The sequence below is a fragment of the Phoenix dactylifera genome, unplaced genomic scaffold (genome assembly GCF_009389715.1).
Source record: "Phoenix dactylifera cultivar Barhee BC4 unplaced genomic scaffold, palm_55x_up_171113_PBpolish2nd_filt_p 001202F, whole genome shotgun sequence".
Classification (NCBI taxonomy): domain Eukaryota; kingdom Viridiplantae; phylum Streptophyta; class Magnoliopsida; order Arecales; family Arecaceae; genus Phoenix; species Phoenix dactylifera.
In genome coordinates, this window is record NW_024068537.1 from 30,011 (window position 1) to 47,479 (window position 17,469).

Genomic DNA, 17,469 nt, shown 5'->3' on the forward strand with positions numbered 1-17,469 from the left:
TAAACTAATATCACTGGAATTGTATCCAATCTAGACGCAAAAATGAAAGGTTACATTTTGAAAAATAATTGGACAAATGTACAACAAATTTGGTCAGTTTTCATCACGGTGGTGTAGCCACGAGGATGGGAAAGTTTCTCAGCAAGTGAATAAAAGTATTTTTTTCCTTTATGCGAGTTTGCGTGTACTTGTTCTTGGTGCCCGCCACTGACTACTATTTGTGGTCTTACCCGTTCCAACTGCTATAATGTCGAGCATGCAAGCTAACAAGAAAAGAAAACCTATGTCTTCCGTGCCCCACAACACGGTTCGGCAATAACACAATATTAATCCGATTACTTAGCTCCAGAAGGCAAGGAATCGATCTTTTCTTTTGTGGTGGCATATGTTTTAGAAAAGCAGGCCTTGCTTTTTTATTTATCCATTTGAAAATAAGAAATATTTATCCAATCACGAAGATATTTATAAGCTGGCAACAACCGCAAAAGGATAAGTTGGAAGCCCATAGCACTCGCGGACGGAAGAGGCCAGACTCGAGGGAGATGTAACCGAACCGAAGACTTTTTGTTGGAGGATCGAGATAGAACTGTAGATCGATGGCAACGTAGTGCCCAACAAAAATAAGGAAGACATGATCGCCCCGCCGATTTTGATTACTTGCCCGTCACCCATTGGTTGAATAGAGCATGACATCCAGTCCGGTTCCGTAGGGTTTGGGTAAAGTCACTGTACCCCAAAACTAGGGGCATTATGGCGGGACCATAGCTTTAGTTAAATCTTGATTCATACCCTATCTTTTGAAAAATAAATTATTACCTAAACAAGGTATTGCAAAGAGAGTCGAGAGGCGCTGGTCTTCGAGTTCGTTTCTTTGAAGCTGCCAATGGAGGACTTGGACGCAAAAGAAGTTCCGTCGTCATGCACGCGGTGAATGCATGATGCGGATCTTTTGAAATAATTATTTCATTGTAGTACTCCAGGAAAAAAAAGAAAAGAAAAAACCCTTCATACCCATTCAGTTAGCGGTCAGTGCAAACAAAAGAATATCCACAAATGCTTTTCAAAGGGCCCTTTCTTTCACCTTATGGTATGCATGACCACAATAATATATGAGCTAATCACCTATGAGATTGATTCCTAATTTATGCTTCTTGTGCAGTCAATTAGTCATAGCTTGTTCCAAGATCGATAGTTGATGTTGTATCATCGGTTTAATCTCAGATTTATTTCACAGGAGTTGGTCTACAAACTTTTCTGTTTTTCTGCAATCCAATTCTCGTCCTTCACGTAAGTTTATTTTGAAGCACTTGAAGGAGTTGCCGGGCCTCTACCTCTACAATTGCCGGGCCTTTCGCATGAAGAAGGATATGTTTGGATCATGCGGTAGCCCTTTTTTTTGAGATTTATGCAAGCAGATGGATGAAGATGTTCTGAGAGCTTTCAAAGCTGTGTGGAGCATGATCAAATGGCCGATGATGTGAAAGAAGATCAATCGGAAGATACAACCCGAACCGTATCATTTCATCGTCGGAAAAGTTGGCAGTGTTGGCCTCCAAGCATATATACAGGCTCCGTTTTAGACTATCACAAATTCCTTGCCAATGCAAAATATGTTATCAAATCTTCAGCGGTTAAGATGATGTCATTTTATGCATCTTTCCCATCAAAATGCCAAACCAAGAATGAACTTCCATTAGCCACATTTGTTTGAAATTGTATTTTGTGCTTCTTGAAGAAGGCTATAGCAACTTTAGCGAAGCAAGAATAAAAGAAATAACGAGCCTCGAATAGATATAATTGTCAGGAGCATGACTTTATGGCGTTGATTAGCATTTTCTTGTTAAAAGCGTGTCACATGGAGGTAAACTGTGCACATAACCACACAAGCCTCTATCATGAACAAACAACTCTCTTGGAGCATTTTGGAAAAACTGGTTATCAGGAAAAAGACCCTCCAGGAGGTATGATAAATCTATGGATGAGAAGCTAATCATGCGTGGAAGAGATGATGAAATGGAACCTCCTAACTTGTTATGCGAGAGATTTAGGTGTTTTAGCATTAGTAGCTTGCTTAGTTGTGATGGAATATTATACCCATGAAGAAATTGTTGCTTCGATCGAGTAATTCTTACAGGCTACCAATTTGATGTGGAATGGTTCCATTCAACACATTATTAGTCATCTTAAGCAGGCAGAGTTTATTGCAGCCCCCAATTTATTCTGGTAGTTGTCCACTCAGAGTGTTTGCTAACAATTTCATATCAAAAAGTAATACCTGCCAAAAGGAAAATCATATCTACAAAAAAATCATGAAGTTTCATCATTTTTCTTGACTTTGCAGCGGTTGGTTCATCTAATAACAATTCCAAGTCACAAACCTCAGTCTCAAACTCTGGGCCTCTCCTATGCAGTAGTGTTAGATACCAACTAAATCAGCTAATACTAGCTAGCCATGGAAATATAGGTTAATGGCTGAATAGTATTTTGGTGATTCGATGAAGAAACTGGACCATCCAAAGCAATGAAACAGAAAAATATTAATTTAATTTAATCAAGTGAGAGTGAGGCTTGGCATAACCATAAAATTGCTTTGTTGTGGCTTGGGCGTGTTATGGGCTCAAAATACGAAAAAAAACTCTCCATACATGACACTAAGGCCATGTATCATAGTATGCCATACCAGCCCAAATGGGACAGTACAGAGCGTATCGTACTGTACCGATTCAATATCGGTATTCGATATAGATGACGTACCGATACTTAGTATACTAAAAAAATTTTCGTACCGTGCCGTACCATACCGATATTGTGCTAGTTGGCATCGGTACGGCCGGTTCCGTTACTAAGACGATGAATTTTGTCATATTATTTAACCCTCCTAGATCCCGCAATGGTAATAGTCTTGTGTATGGGGTTGTGTTTTTGTTAATGTAACCATAGGTTGATGTGTAAGATTTAAATGCAATATATGTCAAAAACTTGGCACTTTTTGATATTCCATATCTATAATGCTACATGGCCCTCTTTCTCTGCAAAAGAAACATTTCCTGCAAGACATGGCATGAGGGGATTTGTGCAGCTTGCAGTACCGGCGCCGTACATGTGCGATGGACATGCTAAACCAACATTGTGCAGGCCCAGAAAATTTTCATGTGTACTATCAGACACCCCCAAGTATTTTTTGATATTCGAAGTTTGATTTTGACTCTTTTTTCTTTCACATGCTGACATGGAAGCATGTGATTGGAAGCAGTATTCAGAGTTCAAAATTGATATCATATATGTTTTGAAATAAATTAATCTCTGCTGCTATATCAATGCATAAAAGATGCATGAAACTAGATTATAATTAACCCATTTCTGTTTCTTAGAAACAAGAGGCGTTCTCCTTGCTTCCATTGAACTATTTGCCATTCGAGCGACCAAACATAATGCTAAACCAATTTGGTATCCAGGATTGACAATAATGAACCATGATAATCCAAGGTAGAGAGCATGCATCCTTGGACAGGTGCTACATCACCCATCTCGAGAATAAAGGGCTATGGCTCATCTCTCTGTCCACTTTGTTTGGCACCAAACTTTACTTTTGAGATGAATGATAGCAGTATGTTTTCAAGATGGATGATTAATTTTTTTGATGATGGCTGTCCAATTGATTCACAGCTCTCCACGGTGTAAAATATGCAAAGGCTTTAGACCTAACAATAATTAAGATACGGTCCAAGACCGTAGATATTTACACGAACAGTAGCGATATCACCTTAATCCCCTATCTATCTTGGATCATGGTGTGATCGATGTAAGATGAGTGGCTAAGCTTGGATTCTTTTTTGAGGATGCACTCTTTCTTCGCTACGATACGTGTTTAAAGGTTATAAAACTCCCACCCTTCATTTTAATTTAAGGATCAAATGCTACCCCTTCCTTTTGGCTTTTAATGATGCATTTATTTCTCAAATGGGAGAGAGACTGTAGTGGAAGAAATTATATTCCACACCACGTGCACCACGTGGCAGTGCGCCACTCCATTCACGGAAGATAGTTACAAGCTGACAACAACCACTGAAGCATAAGTTGAAGCCCATAGCACTAGCGGACGGTAGAGGCCAGACTCAGGAGAGATATAACCGAAGACTTTTGTGTTGAGGAAGAGAGAACTGTAGAGCATGACATGTTAGCAAAGTCCAAACCAGTTCCGTAGGGTTTGGGTAAAATCACCATCTCCCAACCCTCGTTCAGCTTGAAACATTCAAAACATCGCAAAATTTCTATCACCCGTCCCTTACGGTAGACATGCAAAGGAATATGCAACTAGATGGTGGCTATAAAAGGCCTCGAACTCTCTCTCAACAACCACAATAACCTTAAAACACCTTGGGCCTATCAGAACCTTAGCTATGTCATCTCCAAAATTCCTCTCCACCCTTCTTCTGTTTCTAATCCTTTCATTTCTTCTTGCCTTGGCATCAGCTTCACTTGCATCCCAAGGGAGGGCCCTCCTCCAGTGGAAAGGCAGCCTCCAGAGCCAAGGATCACTTGAATCTTGGAACCTCGACACTAGTCCATGCAACTGGACTGGAATCGCATGCAACATCACACGTCGAGGCCGACATGTGATCACGGAGGTGAATCTACCCCATATGGGTTTGGCAGGAACGCTGAATGTTCTCAACTTCTCCCTCCTGTCATCACTTACCAGTCTCAACCTCACGCTCAACAAGCTCTATGGAAGCATCCCTCCCACCATATCTGCTCTTTCGAAGCTCACCTCTCTTGATCTCTGCAATAATAACTTCATAGGGATAATTCCACTACAGCTCAGCTATCTGACAAAGCTCAACTCCTTCAATCTTAGCAACAATCAGATAAGCGGTTCCATCCCACCTTGGCTAAGTAATATGACAAGGCTTAACTTCTTATACCTATCCGACAATAACCTTTCAGGTAGCATCCCTAAGGAATTAGGAAAGCTTGGGAATCTCTTGGAGTTGACAATCTACACCAACCGTATAACAGGTTCCATCCCTTCCACTTTGGGAAATTTAACCCGGCTTCAATTATTGGATTGCTCCGACAACGAGTTATCTAGCTCCATTCCTTCTGAAATAGGAAATCTGGCGGAGTTAACTATGCTAAAACTTGAACAAAATAGTTTAGCATATTCCATCCCCACCAACTTAGGAAATTTAACCAAGCTTAATCTTTTGTTCCTTTGGGATAATCATCTCTCTGGATCAATTCCTCATGAAATAGGAAATCTAGTGGAGTTAGCTATGCTAGACCTCGATACAAACAATTTAACAGGTTCTATCCCCATCAGCTTAGGAAATTTAACCAAGCTTGAATTCTTGTACCTCGTTAAAAATCAGATCTCTGGACCAATTCCTCATGAAATAGAAAATCTAGTAGAGTTAAATGATTTAGTACTCTCACAAAACAATTTAACTGGTTCCATCCCCAGTTGGTTAGGAAATTTAACCAAGCTTAATACTATGTACCTTTGGGGCAATCATCTCTCTGGACCCATTCCTCATGAACTAGGAAATCTAGTGAAGTTAACTATACTAGACCTCTCGAAAAACAATTTAACGAGTTCAATCCCCACCAGCTTAGGAAATTTAACCAAGCTTGAACACTTGCACCTCCCTGAAAATCAGATCTCTGGACCAATTCCTCATGAATTAGGAAACTTGAGGAAGCTTAATTTTTTGGCATTGCAAGTTAATCAAATCTCTGGCTCGATCCCTCCATCTCTTGGAAGCTTAACCAACCTTACAAATTTGCTCTTATTCAACAATCGATTATCAGGCTCCTTGCCTCAAGAATTTAACAATATTACAAATTTGAAACTTCTCCAATTAATGAACAACAATTTTTCTGGCCATTTACCCCTTGACATATGCAAAGGAGGAGTTCTATATTATCTTGTTTTGAGCAACAACAATTTTGAAGGTCCTATTCCCAAAAGCTTGAAAAACTGTACAAGCCTAAGCACCGTTCGACTTCAGCATAACCAACTATCCGGAGATATATCTGAAAATCTTGGAGTGTATCCACAACTCTGGTACATCGATTTAAGCTTCAACAGACTGTCTGGTAAGCTCTCACCAAATTGGGGAGGATGTCATAATTTGTCACTCTTAAGAATCTCCAACAATGAAGTTACAGAAAACATACCGGTAGAACTTGGAAAGTTGACTCGACTAGAACAGCTTGACCTTTCCTCCAACTATCTATCAGGAGAGATTCCGAACGATCTGAGCAAGTTAACTAATCTATATAATTTGACTTTGAGCAACAACCAACTTGTTGGAGAGGTATATCCAGAATTCGGAGAACTATCTAATTTGCAGTTTCTTGATCTGTCAGCAAATCAACTAAGAGGAAGGGTACCAGAACAATTAGGTAACTGCATGAAACTTCAATTGCTGAAGCTTGGAAACAATCATTTAAATGGAAGCATTCCCTTTCAACTTGGAAATTTAGTATACCTGCAAGACTTTCTGGATCTAAGCCACAACTCATTTACTGGAGAGATACCATCACAATTTAGCAAACTGAATATGCTAGAAGCTCTGAATCTATCACACAATGAGCTGACTGGTCCTGTTCCACCTTCTTTGAGTGATATGATGAGCTTGTCATTTGTAGACTTATCATACAATGAATTAAAAGGCCCACTTCCCAACTGCAGAATTTTCCAGATCGCTCCAGTGGAGTGGTTCGCCCACAACAAAGGCTTGTGTGGTTCAGTAAAAGGTTTGCCTTCATGTGGCTCCCATACAACTAGCAAAGATGATTCAAATAAGCGCCACAAACTTGTCTTGTTAATTACTGTTCCTAGTCTCTTATTTCTATTTGTTGTATTTGCTTTGCTAATTATGAGAAGGAAGAAATATGCGACAAATGATGCAAGTATTGAAGAAGGTGGATTCTCTATTTGGAACTTCAATGGAGAATATGCATACAATGACATCATTCAAGCAACAGAGGATTTTGATGCCAAGTACTGCATTGGCAGTGGAGCATTTTCCAGTGTTTACAAAGCACTGCTGCCAAGCGGCAAGTTAGTAGCTGTGAAGAAATTTCATCCATTAGAAATTGAAAACTCACCAAGCAAGCAAACTTTTTGGAACGAAATACGGGCACTTACCCAGATCCAACATCGGAATATTGTGAAGCTTTATGGTTTTTGCTCCAATGCTCGGCATAAGCTTCTCGTTTGTGAATACATGGAGAGAGGCAGCTTGGCAAATATTCTCCGAAGTGAAGGTGTCACTGAATTGGATTGGTCTAAGAGAGTGGATGCTGTAAAACATATTGCTCATGCTCTATCATACATGCACCATGATTGCGCTCCGCCATTAGTGCACCGAGACATAACAAGTAATAATATTCTACTTGATGCAGAATATAAGGCTTGTATTTCGGACTTCAGTGTTGCTAGACTTTTAAAGCCTAATTCATCTAACTGGAGCATGCTTGCAGGCACACGAGGATATTTGGCCCCAGGTATGTTGCAATTCCATTTTTGTAATGTAAGAACAATGGCCTTGCAAATTTATTTATATTTTTTAATACATTGTTCAAGATATGTTAAGAGCATCTTTAGGTTTATCTCTATAACAAAAAAAAAGGTAACATAGCTATGACCATGGTAACTTATCAATGCATTACATACTTCCATGCTCCTCAAAGAAACAATACAATTCTTTTCCTCAAAAAGAGTTATTGTTTCTTTCTTGTTCATTAGGATTAGCTAATTACATGTTGCTCTCCATGACATTCATGTGACCAACTTGATATGAAGTCATGTTTGTTTAACTTTTAATACTATTACATTTTCAAAGCTATGATTTGTACTGGACTATGTAATACACAGTAAACTATTGATCATCTGCTGACTTGCTTTTGTGAGGTATAGACACAATTAAGAATACTCTAAACTTTTTGAATTAAATCAGATACCTTATGTTGCAGTTACAAGCGGACTCTAGAGCTAATTAAATTGATGAAACTAGCTCTATTAGAAGTGGTTGACAAAAAAAAAATTGATTTTATATTTTTATGTCTGTTACAGAGCTTGCATACACAATGAGGGTTACTGAGAAATGTGATGTATATAGTTTTGGAGTAGTAGCACTTGAGATTGTAATGGGAAGGCATCCAGGAGATCTCATCTCTACTTTATCTTGTCCAGTCGGTGAAAACACCTTTCTGAAAGATATATTAGACCCGCGACAACCACCTCCTACAACTCAAGCTGCAAATGAGTTATTTGCAGTAGTTATGACAGCATTTCAGTGTTTGGATAACAACCCGCATTCTCGTCCGACGATGCAAAATGTATCTCAACAGCTATCTACCATCGGGGCACGACCAAACTCCCAACCTTTGGACATGATTAAGTTATGTCACCTAATTCATGTCAAGGTATGATAGAAAATAGATATGTTGCCAAAAATAGCCATGATTTAATATATAGTTTATCTCCTTTTTTTGGTTCAAGAGTTTTAGCAGAACTTGATTCTTTATGCAGTAGATTTATATCAACCAACGGAGAGATCCCTTCATGCTTTTATTATTAGAAATTGTACAATTATCTTGACTGAGTTGTCAAAACAATTAATTTATACTCGAGCATTTTATTGGCCTGGTCATCCGGAAAAATTATTGCCTAATATGGCCATGCTTGCAGCTAATCACAATCGCTAGTTCTTATGATGATGGGCGTATTCGATGTATAAAGCCCATAGAAATCAACGACCGTGATTAGCTGCCTGCGCGCCGTAGTGCATACAGTGTAGGTAATAATATCTTGTTAATCTGGCACAATAGGCACCTGTCAATCATAAGATTTGTGTTTCCCACAAGCGATATACTTGTAAATAGACACTTACATTTACAAAGAAAATATGAGAACCGACATATTTTTGTCAGAAATTATGGGGAAAAGAATGCAGTAGGCCATTTAGGTTGGGCTAGTTGTTGTGTCAATGCTCTGTTTAAACTGGAATTGTGCTGGATTAGATTTATTTATTGGACCGGGAATTGGATTGTATGGTTTCTTGGGCTTGGACATCCCATGTCCCCCATTCGTCTCCTCTGTTTATCTTTGCTCTTTCCTTTCTTTTTTTTGCTTTCTCATTTCTTTGCTTCAATTTGTACTTTATTTTATTTATCAATAAAATAATATAATAGGTTTCATTAATTTGCTCAAAAATATAGTGATATTTGTAGTGTAGGATTTGAAGTTTGAGATTCAACTATGCAGTAGTCATACGTGACTATAGTGATGCAAATGTATTGATACTTGCAAATGAATTAATAATTAAACTTTTTTGTTGAAAAGAATAGAGCTTAACAATTTTAGCTCGAAAATTTGCTACAGTCATCCTTTAATGTCCCCCTCACGAAATCCCCATCTCAAAATTTCAAATCTTCTTTAGCTAATGCTACTCTAACAAGAAAAAGGTTTTGAAATCAAACTACCTTGCATGCAAACATTCACAAACAATTCACCAAACCTCATCAACCTTTTCAAATCCATCTCCCGTGCCACCGCCAGCCAATACCAATCGACTGAAGAATACAAAAAGAAAGGAATAGAATTGAGGTTTCTTTTGGGCAACAATCGGCCAACGGTCCCTGATGCCTCATTTCTAGAAGACACCCCGACTAGTCTTGGGTCGGCCCACCTACACCTCTCCCTCTCCGTCCCTATCAATCAAATCACAACCGTTCGATTGGTCGGTCCCTTATATTGCCCCCGATCGATGGCTGACACTTCATGGTCCACCAGATCTCAAGAACGGTTCAGATTGTTTTGATATCCAGTGGGTTTCTTGGTCTTTCGGTAATTTTGCCCGAAGGATGTTGGTTTCTCTCTTACACCTCCCCTTGAGGCTCTTGGTTGCTCCCTTGACTGTGTGTGTGCAGAGTCCAAGCAACACCTCAGCTTGTCACTTGCACTATATTAGTCACCATACCCACTGAATTGATCTTGAAATTTGTTAGGAATTATTCAATATATCATGGACCTATATTTTATTTTGTCCAAGTTTAAATTGTTGGTGACATCCTAAGTTAAGGAAAATGAGGGCCCTTAATCAACGACTCTAGTTATCAAAAACAGAGATGGGTGTTTGATGGAGTCCGAATCAAGAATACATAAAGAAAAAAGGTGGTTTGCGACACTTCTATATATGAAGGCATAACCCAGTGGCCACATCTTGTCTCTGAATTCCCCTTATTTATTATCCATGTTCTATTCCTTTCATGACCCCAACCCAAGTAGTCTAGATTATCTCAGATAATTGGAAAAAAATTCCAATATTAAATATCATTAATCTTTTGCGTTGTTTGTTTGCAGAATGAGGAAGCCTGTTGAGCCAGTTGAAAATATTCTGGTAGAAGGTGACAGGAGTGAGGAAATACAGAGTTGGGGGCAATCGATATTTGCAAAACAAGAAAGTGCAATATATTCAGTCAAAAGAAACAATCTTTGCCAGCTCGATATATATATGGTTTTATATTTTTTCTAACAAATTTATTGGCCTGGTTTGTTTGTGACTACGGGAACAAATTTCTCCATATTCTTCATTGTAGGTCACTATGCAGTCCATCATGTATGCCTCTTCATATCGAGCATTTGACAACTATATTAAATAAGTTCGTGCTTTAGTTAATATTTGGATATGCACTTCATAACTAAATTGAAATTACTCTAAGCTGTGATCTTTATACTCAGATCTGCTACTTATTGACTAATAGTTCCAAACTTTGCATATGGAACGGATAAATCCTTTGCAATTCTTTCTTATCCATAACCAAATTTTAATGTACTCAAAACTTCCTCGATATTATAATTTTCTTCTCTTGAACCATCTTTAATTCCCACAGCAATGCTAGTTCAATGCATAAATAATTTTGCCACCTAATCCATGTAAAGGTCTGGTAGAAACTAGATATTTGCCAAAATAGCAATCATTTAATATATAGTTTATTCTCCTTTTTTTGGTTCAAGAGAGTTAGCAAAACTTGATTCTCTTGTTTATATATTGTACAGATATGTTCTTTATGCAGTAGATTCATATCAACCAACGGATATATCCTTCGTGCTTTTATTATTGGAAATTGTAAAGTTATCTTCAGTGAGTTGTCACAACAATTAATTTATACTCAAGCATTTTATTGACCTGGTTAATCTGGAGAAGAATCCATAAGAATTTCCAACCATAGGAATTGTGCTTTCCACGGAGCGATATACTTGTAAGCTGGCACTCATGTTTACCAAGAAAATATGAGAATTTTGGGGGAAAAAATGCAGTGGGCCATTTAAGTTGGGCTAGTCGTTGTCTTGATGCTCTATTTAAATTGGAATTGTCTTGGAGTATTTTTTTTTTTATTGACCGGTATTAGATTGTATGGTTTCTTGGGCTTGGACATCCTATGTCCCCCCTTCGTCTCCTCTGGTTATCTTTGCTTTTTCCTTTCTTTTTTTGCTTTTCTCATTTCTTGGCTTCGATTTGTACTTCATGTGATTTATCAATAAAATAATATAATAGGTTTCATTAATTTGCTCAAAAATATAATGATATTTGTAATATAGGATTTGAAGTTTGAGATTCAATTATGTAGTTATACATGACCGGTAGTAATGGAAATGCATCAATATTTGCTATGAATTAATAGTTAAACATTTTGTTGAAAAGAAAAGAGTTTAACAGTTTGAGCTTGAAAATTTGCTAAAATGAAAATTGAGCTTAAAAAACTAAATAAAAGTTTGGACTCAAATTGATAACATACCGGTCAATTAACAAACAAGACAAGTTTGATTTCTATATATATAGCTAGGTAGATGGATAGATGGATAGATAGATAGATAGGTGTATATATATATGTATGTGTGTGTATGTGTTTGTGTGTGTGTGTGTGTGTGTACAAACCCAAGTAGTTTACTAATTTACGACTACTCGACTCATTTGTATTCCTTCTCCCCAACCATCCAAGTTAGCCCTTGGACCAAGGAAAAGACAACCATTGCTTAGAAGGTGCACTCCTACCATATTTCCTTAATGAAAAATAAAATGAAAAAAAAAAGAGCAATGGTAGAAAGAATGTTGTATCATACTCAAGGTAATTGTACAAAATCTTTGGTAGAAATCGTAGTTAATAAAATTACAATGCACCAAAATTAATACTCAAGTTGTATTAAAATTAAAAAGGATACTAGTAAAAACACAATCCAGGTATTTCAGGCATTATAGGATTACCTCAAGGGTCAATACACCAGACATTGATATAATGTCTCCTACCATAACTTGCATGTCCAAGTTCATCTAAGCTCGAGCTAATAACATCTTTTAATGTCCCCTCACGAAATCAAGCTCTACATACTCCTTGCTTAGCGGTCAGTGCAAACCAACAAACGATATCCAAAAATTCCATTCAAAGGGCTCTTTTCTTTGACCATCATGGTATGCATGACCGCAGTTATGTATGAACTAATCACCTTTGAGATTGAATCCTAAGTTATGCTTCTTGTGCAGGTCATTAGTCCTAGCTTGTTCCAACGATCGAAAGTTGATGTTGTATGACCGGTTTAATCTCAGATTTACTTTCATAGGAGTTAATCGACAAACTTTTCTGTTACATGCGCTACAATATATGAAAACAACCCACCGCCGGTGAATGGTAGGTTGATTTCATCTGTCCGATTAGTGAATCCGCAATTGTGGCATCAACCCTTCATAGTTCCAGTGAGCATTGGAGATAGGTATATGTACTGCTTTAGGGAGAGAGCTTTGTTAGGGTCACCTGGAGTTTCTTTCTTGACAAGATCTGTGTATAGGGAAATGAATTACGAAAGTTGGAGGAGAAAGAGATTGGAGATAGAAGAATATGGACGTTGTAATTTACGGAAAGTTGTAGCAACCCTTTCTGGCTGCTTCACTTGGTGGTTGAATTGGGTTCATCCACTTTACCTCATTCTCTTCACTTGACAAGAGATGTGATTTTAAATGGAAAAATAAATGGTTGTGGCTTTTAATGTATACTTCAACCATGTTAAATTATTGATGGATTTTTTTTCACGAGTGAACGATTGATCAAATTATTTTTATTAAAGTAAAAATTTATTCAGCCAAGTAGCGATAATTGGTTCTTTGCTCTATTAGTGCTTCAGTTGCTACTATTATTATGTGTTGTTGCGCAACCAAGTATCCATGTCACAAGATACGCCCAATATTGAAGAGCGTAACGGGCCTACTAGCTAAGCAAGCGCGCAACCCCCACTTTATGCATCATAGAATACTGAAAAATACAAAATTTTACGAGGGGGAAACTTACTTATGCCTAAGTTTAGGAGGCCATTTAATGCATATAGAGAGTTCCTAAAACTCGGGCTTTCTTGGCCTCCACCAGTTTTTTTTTTAGCATGCCCCTGGGCAAAGAAAAGGATTGAGGTCTAAGGCTGCAACCGGATTAGACACGATCAGGTTATGAGTAATGTCCATATCCATATTTGTTTTATTTGACGAATATATATATGATGAAAAATTCATATCCATATTTGTTTTAAACGGAAATGGGTACAAATAGGATATTAAAAATTCATGCACAAATGGATATATGTTCCCATTTAATGTAACCAACTTAAACCTTAATGTAAAATTCATGTCCTTCCACAATACACAAAAATAATCTCTTCCATTCCTCTCATCCTCAAACCAAGAAGAGATTAGAGGAATATAGAGTTAGAAACCCTTAAGCACCTCTGCAGGCTCTAAACGGTGTACTGCGTTCAGGTCAGATCAAGTCGGGTCATAAGGTAAGAAATCCCAAAATTGTCCTAAAAATTAAATGGGTCAGGTCAGAATTTAGTAAACCTTGTCCGACCCGAAAACTAGAATGGATCCAATTTTAGAACCGCGACCCGACCCATGGATTCTTTAAATTGGGTTGATCGGGTCTATGCAGGCAGATGAAAGAGGATGAATCACTTTGGAGATCCAGGCAATTAGATAGATGATAGAGGATGGAGCGTTTTGTGATATGTACTGATGGATGGATGATAAAAAAAGTGCTTTGAGATTTGTGCAGATACATGATTGATAGAAGATGGAGTGCTTTGAGATCTGTGCAGGGATGAATGAGAATGATGGATGCTTTGAGATCTATGCATGTAGATAAATAATGGAAGATGGGTGCTTGAGATTGTACAGACGGATGAATTGCAGACGATGAATGATTTATTATTTATACAGGTGAATAAATAATAAAGGATGAAGTGATTTGAGATCTGTACAGACGGATGAATTGCAGAGGATGGAGCGCTTTGAGATCTATGAAGGTGAAAGGACGATAGCGAACGGAGCGTTTTGAGATCCATGCAGATGGTTGGATGATAGAGGATGAAGTGCTTTGAGATCTATGCAAATGGATGGATGAGAGGGGATCGAGCGCTTTAAGATATGTATAGGTGGATGGTGATAGAGGACGAAATAGTTTAAGATCTGTGCAGATAGCTGAATGACAGTGGATGGAGTGCCTTGAGATCAGTGCAAGCTGAGTGCTTTAATATCTGTGTAGGTGTATGACAGCAGTCTTTTGAGATCTGTGCAGGTGGATGAACGATAGCCGATAGAGGTGCTTTGAGATATGTGCAAATAGCTGAATGGTAAAAGATGGAGTGCTTTGAGATATGTGCAAATGTTTGACTTTGAGATCTGCGCAGGTGGATGAATGGAGGATGGAGTGCTTTAAGATTTATGCAAATGGATGAATCATAGAGAATAAAGTGTTTTGAGATCGCATGAAAGCCACGATCCGATCTCTCTGAATCAAAGGAATTTTGGTCTTTTTTCTCACTTTTTTAGTGGCATCAAATCTAAATAGATGCTGGGTTACATTGTAACGAAAATAAAATATGGTGACTAATTGAAACTTTTTAAACTTTTAGGGTCTCAAGGTAAATAGCTCAAACTTAAAGGAGTATCTCTATATTTTTTTCTAAATAATTCTCATGGTCACACCTCTATCATTGTTATTCTAATTTTTGGCCCTATATCTTCTTATGCTTATGTTACTTTTCTTCTTCCGGAGGGGCATGGCCTGAGACCTGGAACACTTGCGGGGCACATGCAGCACCTGTTGGAACACAGAGTTACATAACATTGCTCTAACTGACTCTTCGTAAAGCTTTGTTCTATTGCAACAGCTCCTTGAAGGTCTATGAGCAATTGGCAACAATGCTGTAGCCGTGAGACATAGCCATAGCCTTAACTAAACCTTGTCATAAATATTTCTAGGCCACTTGTGTTAGCACCACAATGAAGATCCTACATTAAGGTCACATGATGCTTCAAACGAAGTCATCTAACTTGAGGATTGTTCGATCAAGATTGGATCAGATATATACTTTGTTGGAATTTTGCTGGATATTGCTAGCAGCTAAGCCAACAAGCACGCTATCAAGCTTAGTAGAGTGTTTGGTGTTGACTGAGGAAACCAACTCGATCCATTAAGCATCCACCGAAGTATCTGATTTCCACATTATGTACAGTAACTTTAATTATGTGATCATTTGTTAAATAAGTATCTAGAACACTTATTTGTTGGACTATCATTTTTTCTTTGAGAATTAGGATAGTTGGCACCACCTTCTAGGACCAAAGTCTTGTTAGCATTTCCTTATTTTGAAGAGAAATATTTCTTTATATTATCTAATGGCATGCTTCGAGGTTATCATATAACATGGGTTTCTTTGAGATTTTAAACACTATGGCATTGCCATCTATGTCAATAATGTTAAATCAACTTATTTTTTAAACCATATCAAACAATTAATTTGTTGCTTGAAGTATGGAATACTTGAGAAGTATAGTAAATACGATGGAAATTTTGTATAAAACGACGTAACTCATCAAAAAAAGTAGCTAGAAGGTATTATTTAACGTTTTTAGTCTCGTATAAATACTCAAAATCTATCTAGCAAATAACCGATGTGGGACTAGACATATGCCCGTACGGGTCTTTACTAGTATGATATAGTACAACTTAGCAAAACCAAGCTTAGATTGATTTGAATCTAATTTTTCTTTTCTTTCCTTATTTTGCATCCTCATATGCTGACCATCTCATAAGATGCTCCTCATGTAAGCTTAGAGTTCCACCACCACCTGCCGCCGGATTCGGTCGGGTTTCGCTGCTTTCTAAGACCCCTGAGAATGTGTGTCTGTCGGTATGGAGTTAGCCATGGTTCAAGCCGAGCTGCCATGGATCGTCCTCCCATTTTTTTTTTTTTGGATATTCTTCCTTTCTACAAGTCTCTTAAATCAGTCATAGAAACGGAAAATCATGCCACTAGATTTCCTGGAGGAACATTGCTCATGCCACTAGATTTCAAATATTCTCCAGCACATGTTTTCCTGTCCTCTTTTAATGGGTATCTATATCACCTGATTTCAAACTTCGATTATTTTTACAGCTCAACATGAGAAGCCAAATCGGGTAGCAGATTGGCTCGTAGACAAAGCATCGAGAGTCGATTTCCAAGATGACAAACAGATAATTATTAGGCATACATGTTTTATATGTCAATTTCTTCAGCCTAGAAAAAATTACGTGTGCAACATCAATTTTAAACATTGCTTTTAAAATAATTATACATAATTATTTTAATTTTTTTAATTTAGAAAATAGTACATCTACGTGATGAACCCCCGGCGGCAAAAAAGAAAAATGCTGCAGTAATATAAAAAAATCTTATACAAAAATTAATTTTAAAAATAAATTCTCAAAATGAAAAACTAGGGGCTATTATGACGGACTACCCTATATTTTGAAAATTAAATTATTACCTAACCTCCTATGACCAAATTAGACCCTAATAATCCATTCTCCGTTGACTCTTTCTGAAACTTGCCGAGCCTTGGTGGCCTCAAATGCCCTTTTCGCAAAAGTTATTAAGAAAGCGGCAGCTCCGGAGAAGGTGAGCTCTTTTTGTAGCTAGCGGTGAGGAATAAATTATGTGTTTTTGTGTTGGTTCAAGGGTTGAGTCGGTCAACCACTTTTTTTTTTTTTTTATGCTCATTTGCTAAGAGTTTGTGGACCGCTATCGGGCTACGACGGAGTTTCCCTAACCTCTGGATTGAATGGAGAAGGAAGAGCATTCTCCTATCCTCTTCCATACGGAAGATTCGCATCAGCATCTTTGGATCAGACTACTATCCTTGGTTCATCCTAGAGCTGATCAAAACTCGGACCCGGGCCGGGCTCGGACTGCGGCTCTACAGCAGAAATTAGGCCCGATGGCTATGCCCAGGCCCGGCCCGGCCCGACTGTCGGACTTAAATTTTTGTCCAGGCCCGATCCGACTTTATAAATATGGTTCTAGGCCCGTCTAGCCCGGCCCGACCCGATAGGCCCGACCCGACAAGCTCGATTTTTTCTTTGTTTGGAATC

The 17,469-nt window shown here is 38.1% G+C and overlaps 1 protein-coding gene across 2 annotated transcripts; it reads left to right on the top strand.

Moving 5' to 3' along the window:
- The first annotated feature begins 4,298 nt into the window (after positions 1 to 4,298).
- LOC113463447 (probable leucine-rich repeat receptor-like protein kinase At1g35710) lies at positions 4,299 to 10,671 on the top strand. 2 transcript variants are annotated; one of them, XM_039121745.1, is made up of 3 exons: positions 4,299 to 7,515; positions 8,084 to 8,436; positions 10,376 to 10,671. In XM_039121745.1, the coding sequence occupies exons 1-3, from the start codon at positions 4,401 to 4,403 to the stop codon at positions 10,391 to 10,393; spliced, it is 3,486 nt and encodes a 1,161-aa protein (XP_038977673.1). In that variant the 5' UTR covers positions 4,299 to 4,400; the 3' UTR covers positions 10,394 to 10,671. The 2 variants fall into 2 exon arrangements, with proteins under 2 accessions (XP_038977673.1, XP_038977674.1); XM_039121746.1 differs by lacking the exon at positions 8,084 to 8,436.
- The last annotated feature ends 6,798 nt before the right edge of the window (positions 10,672 to 17,469 follow it).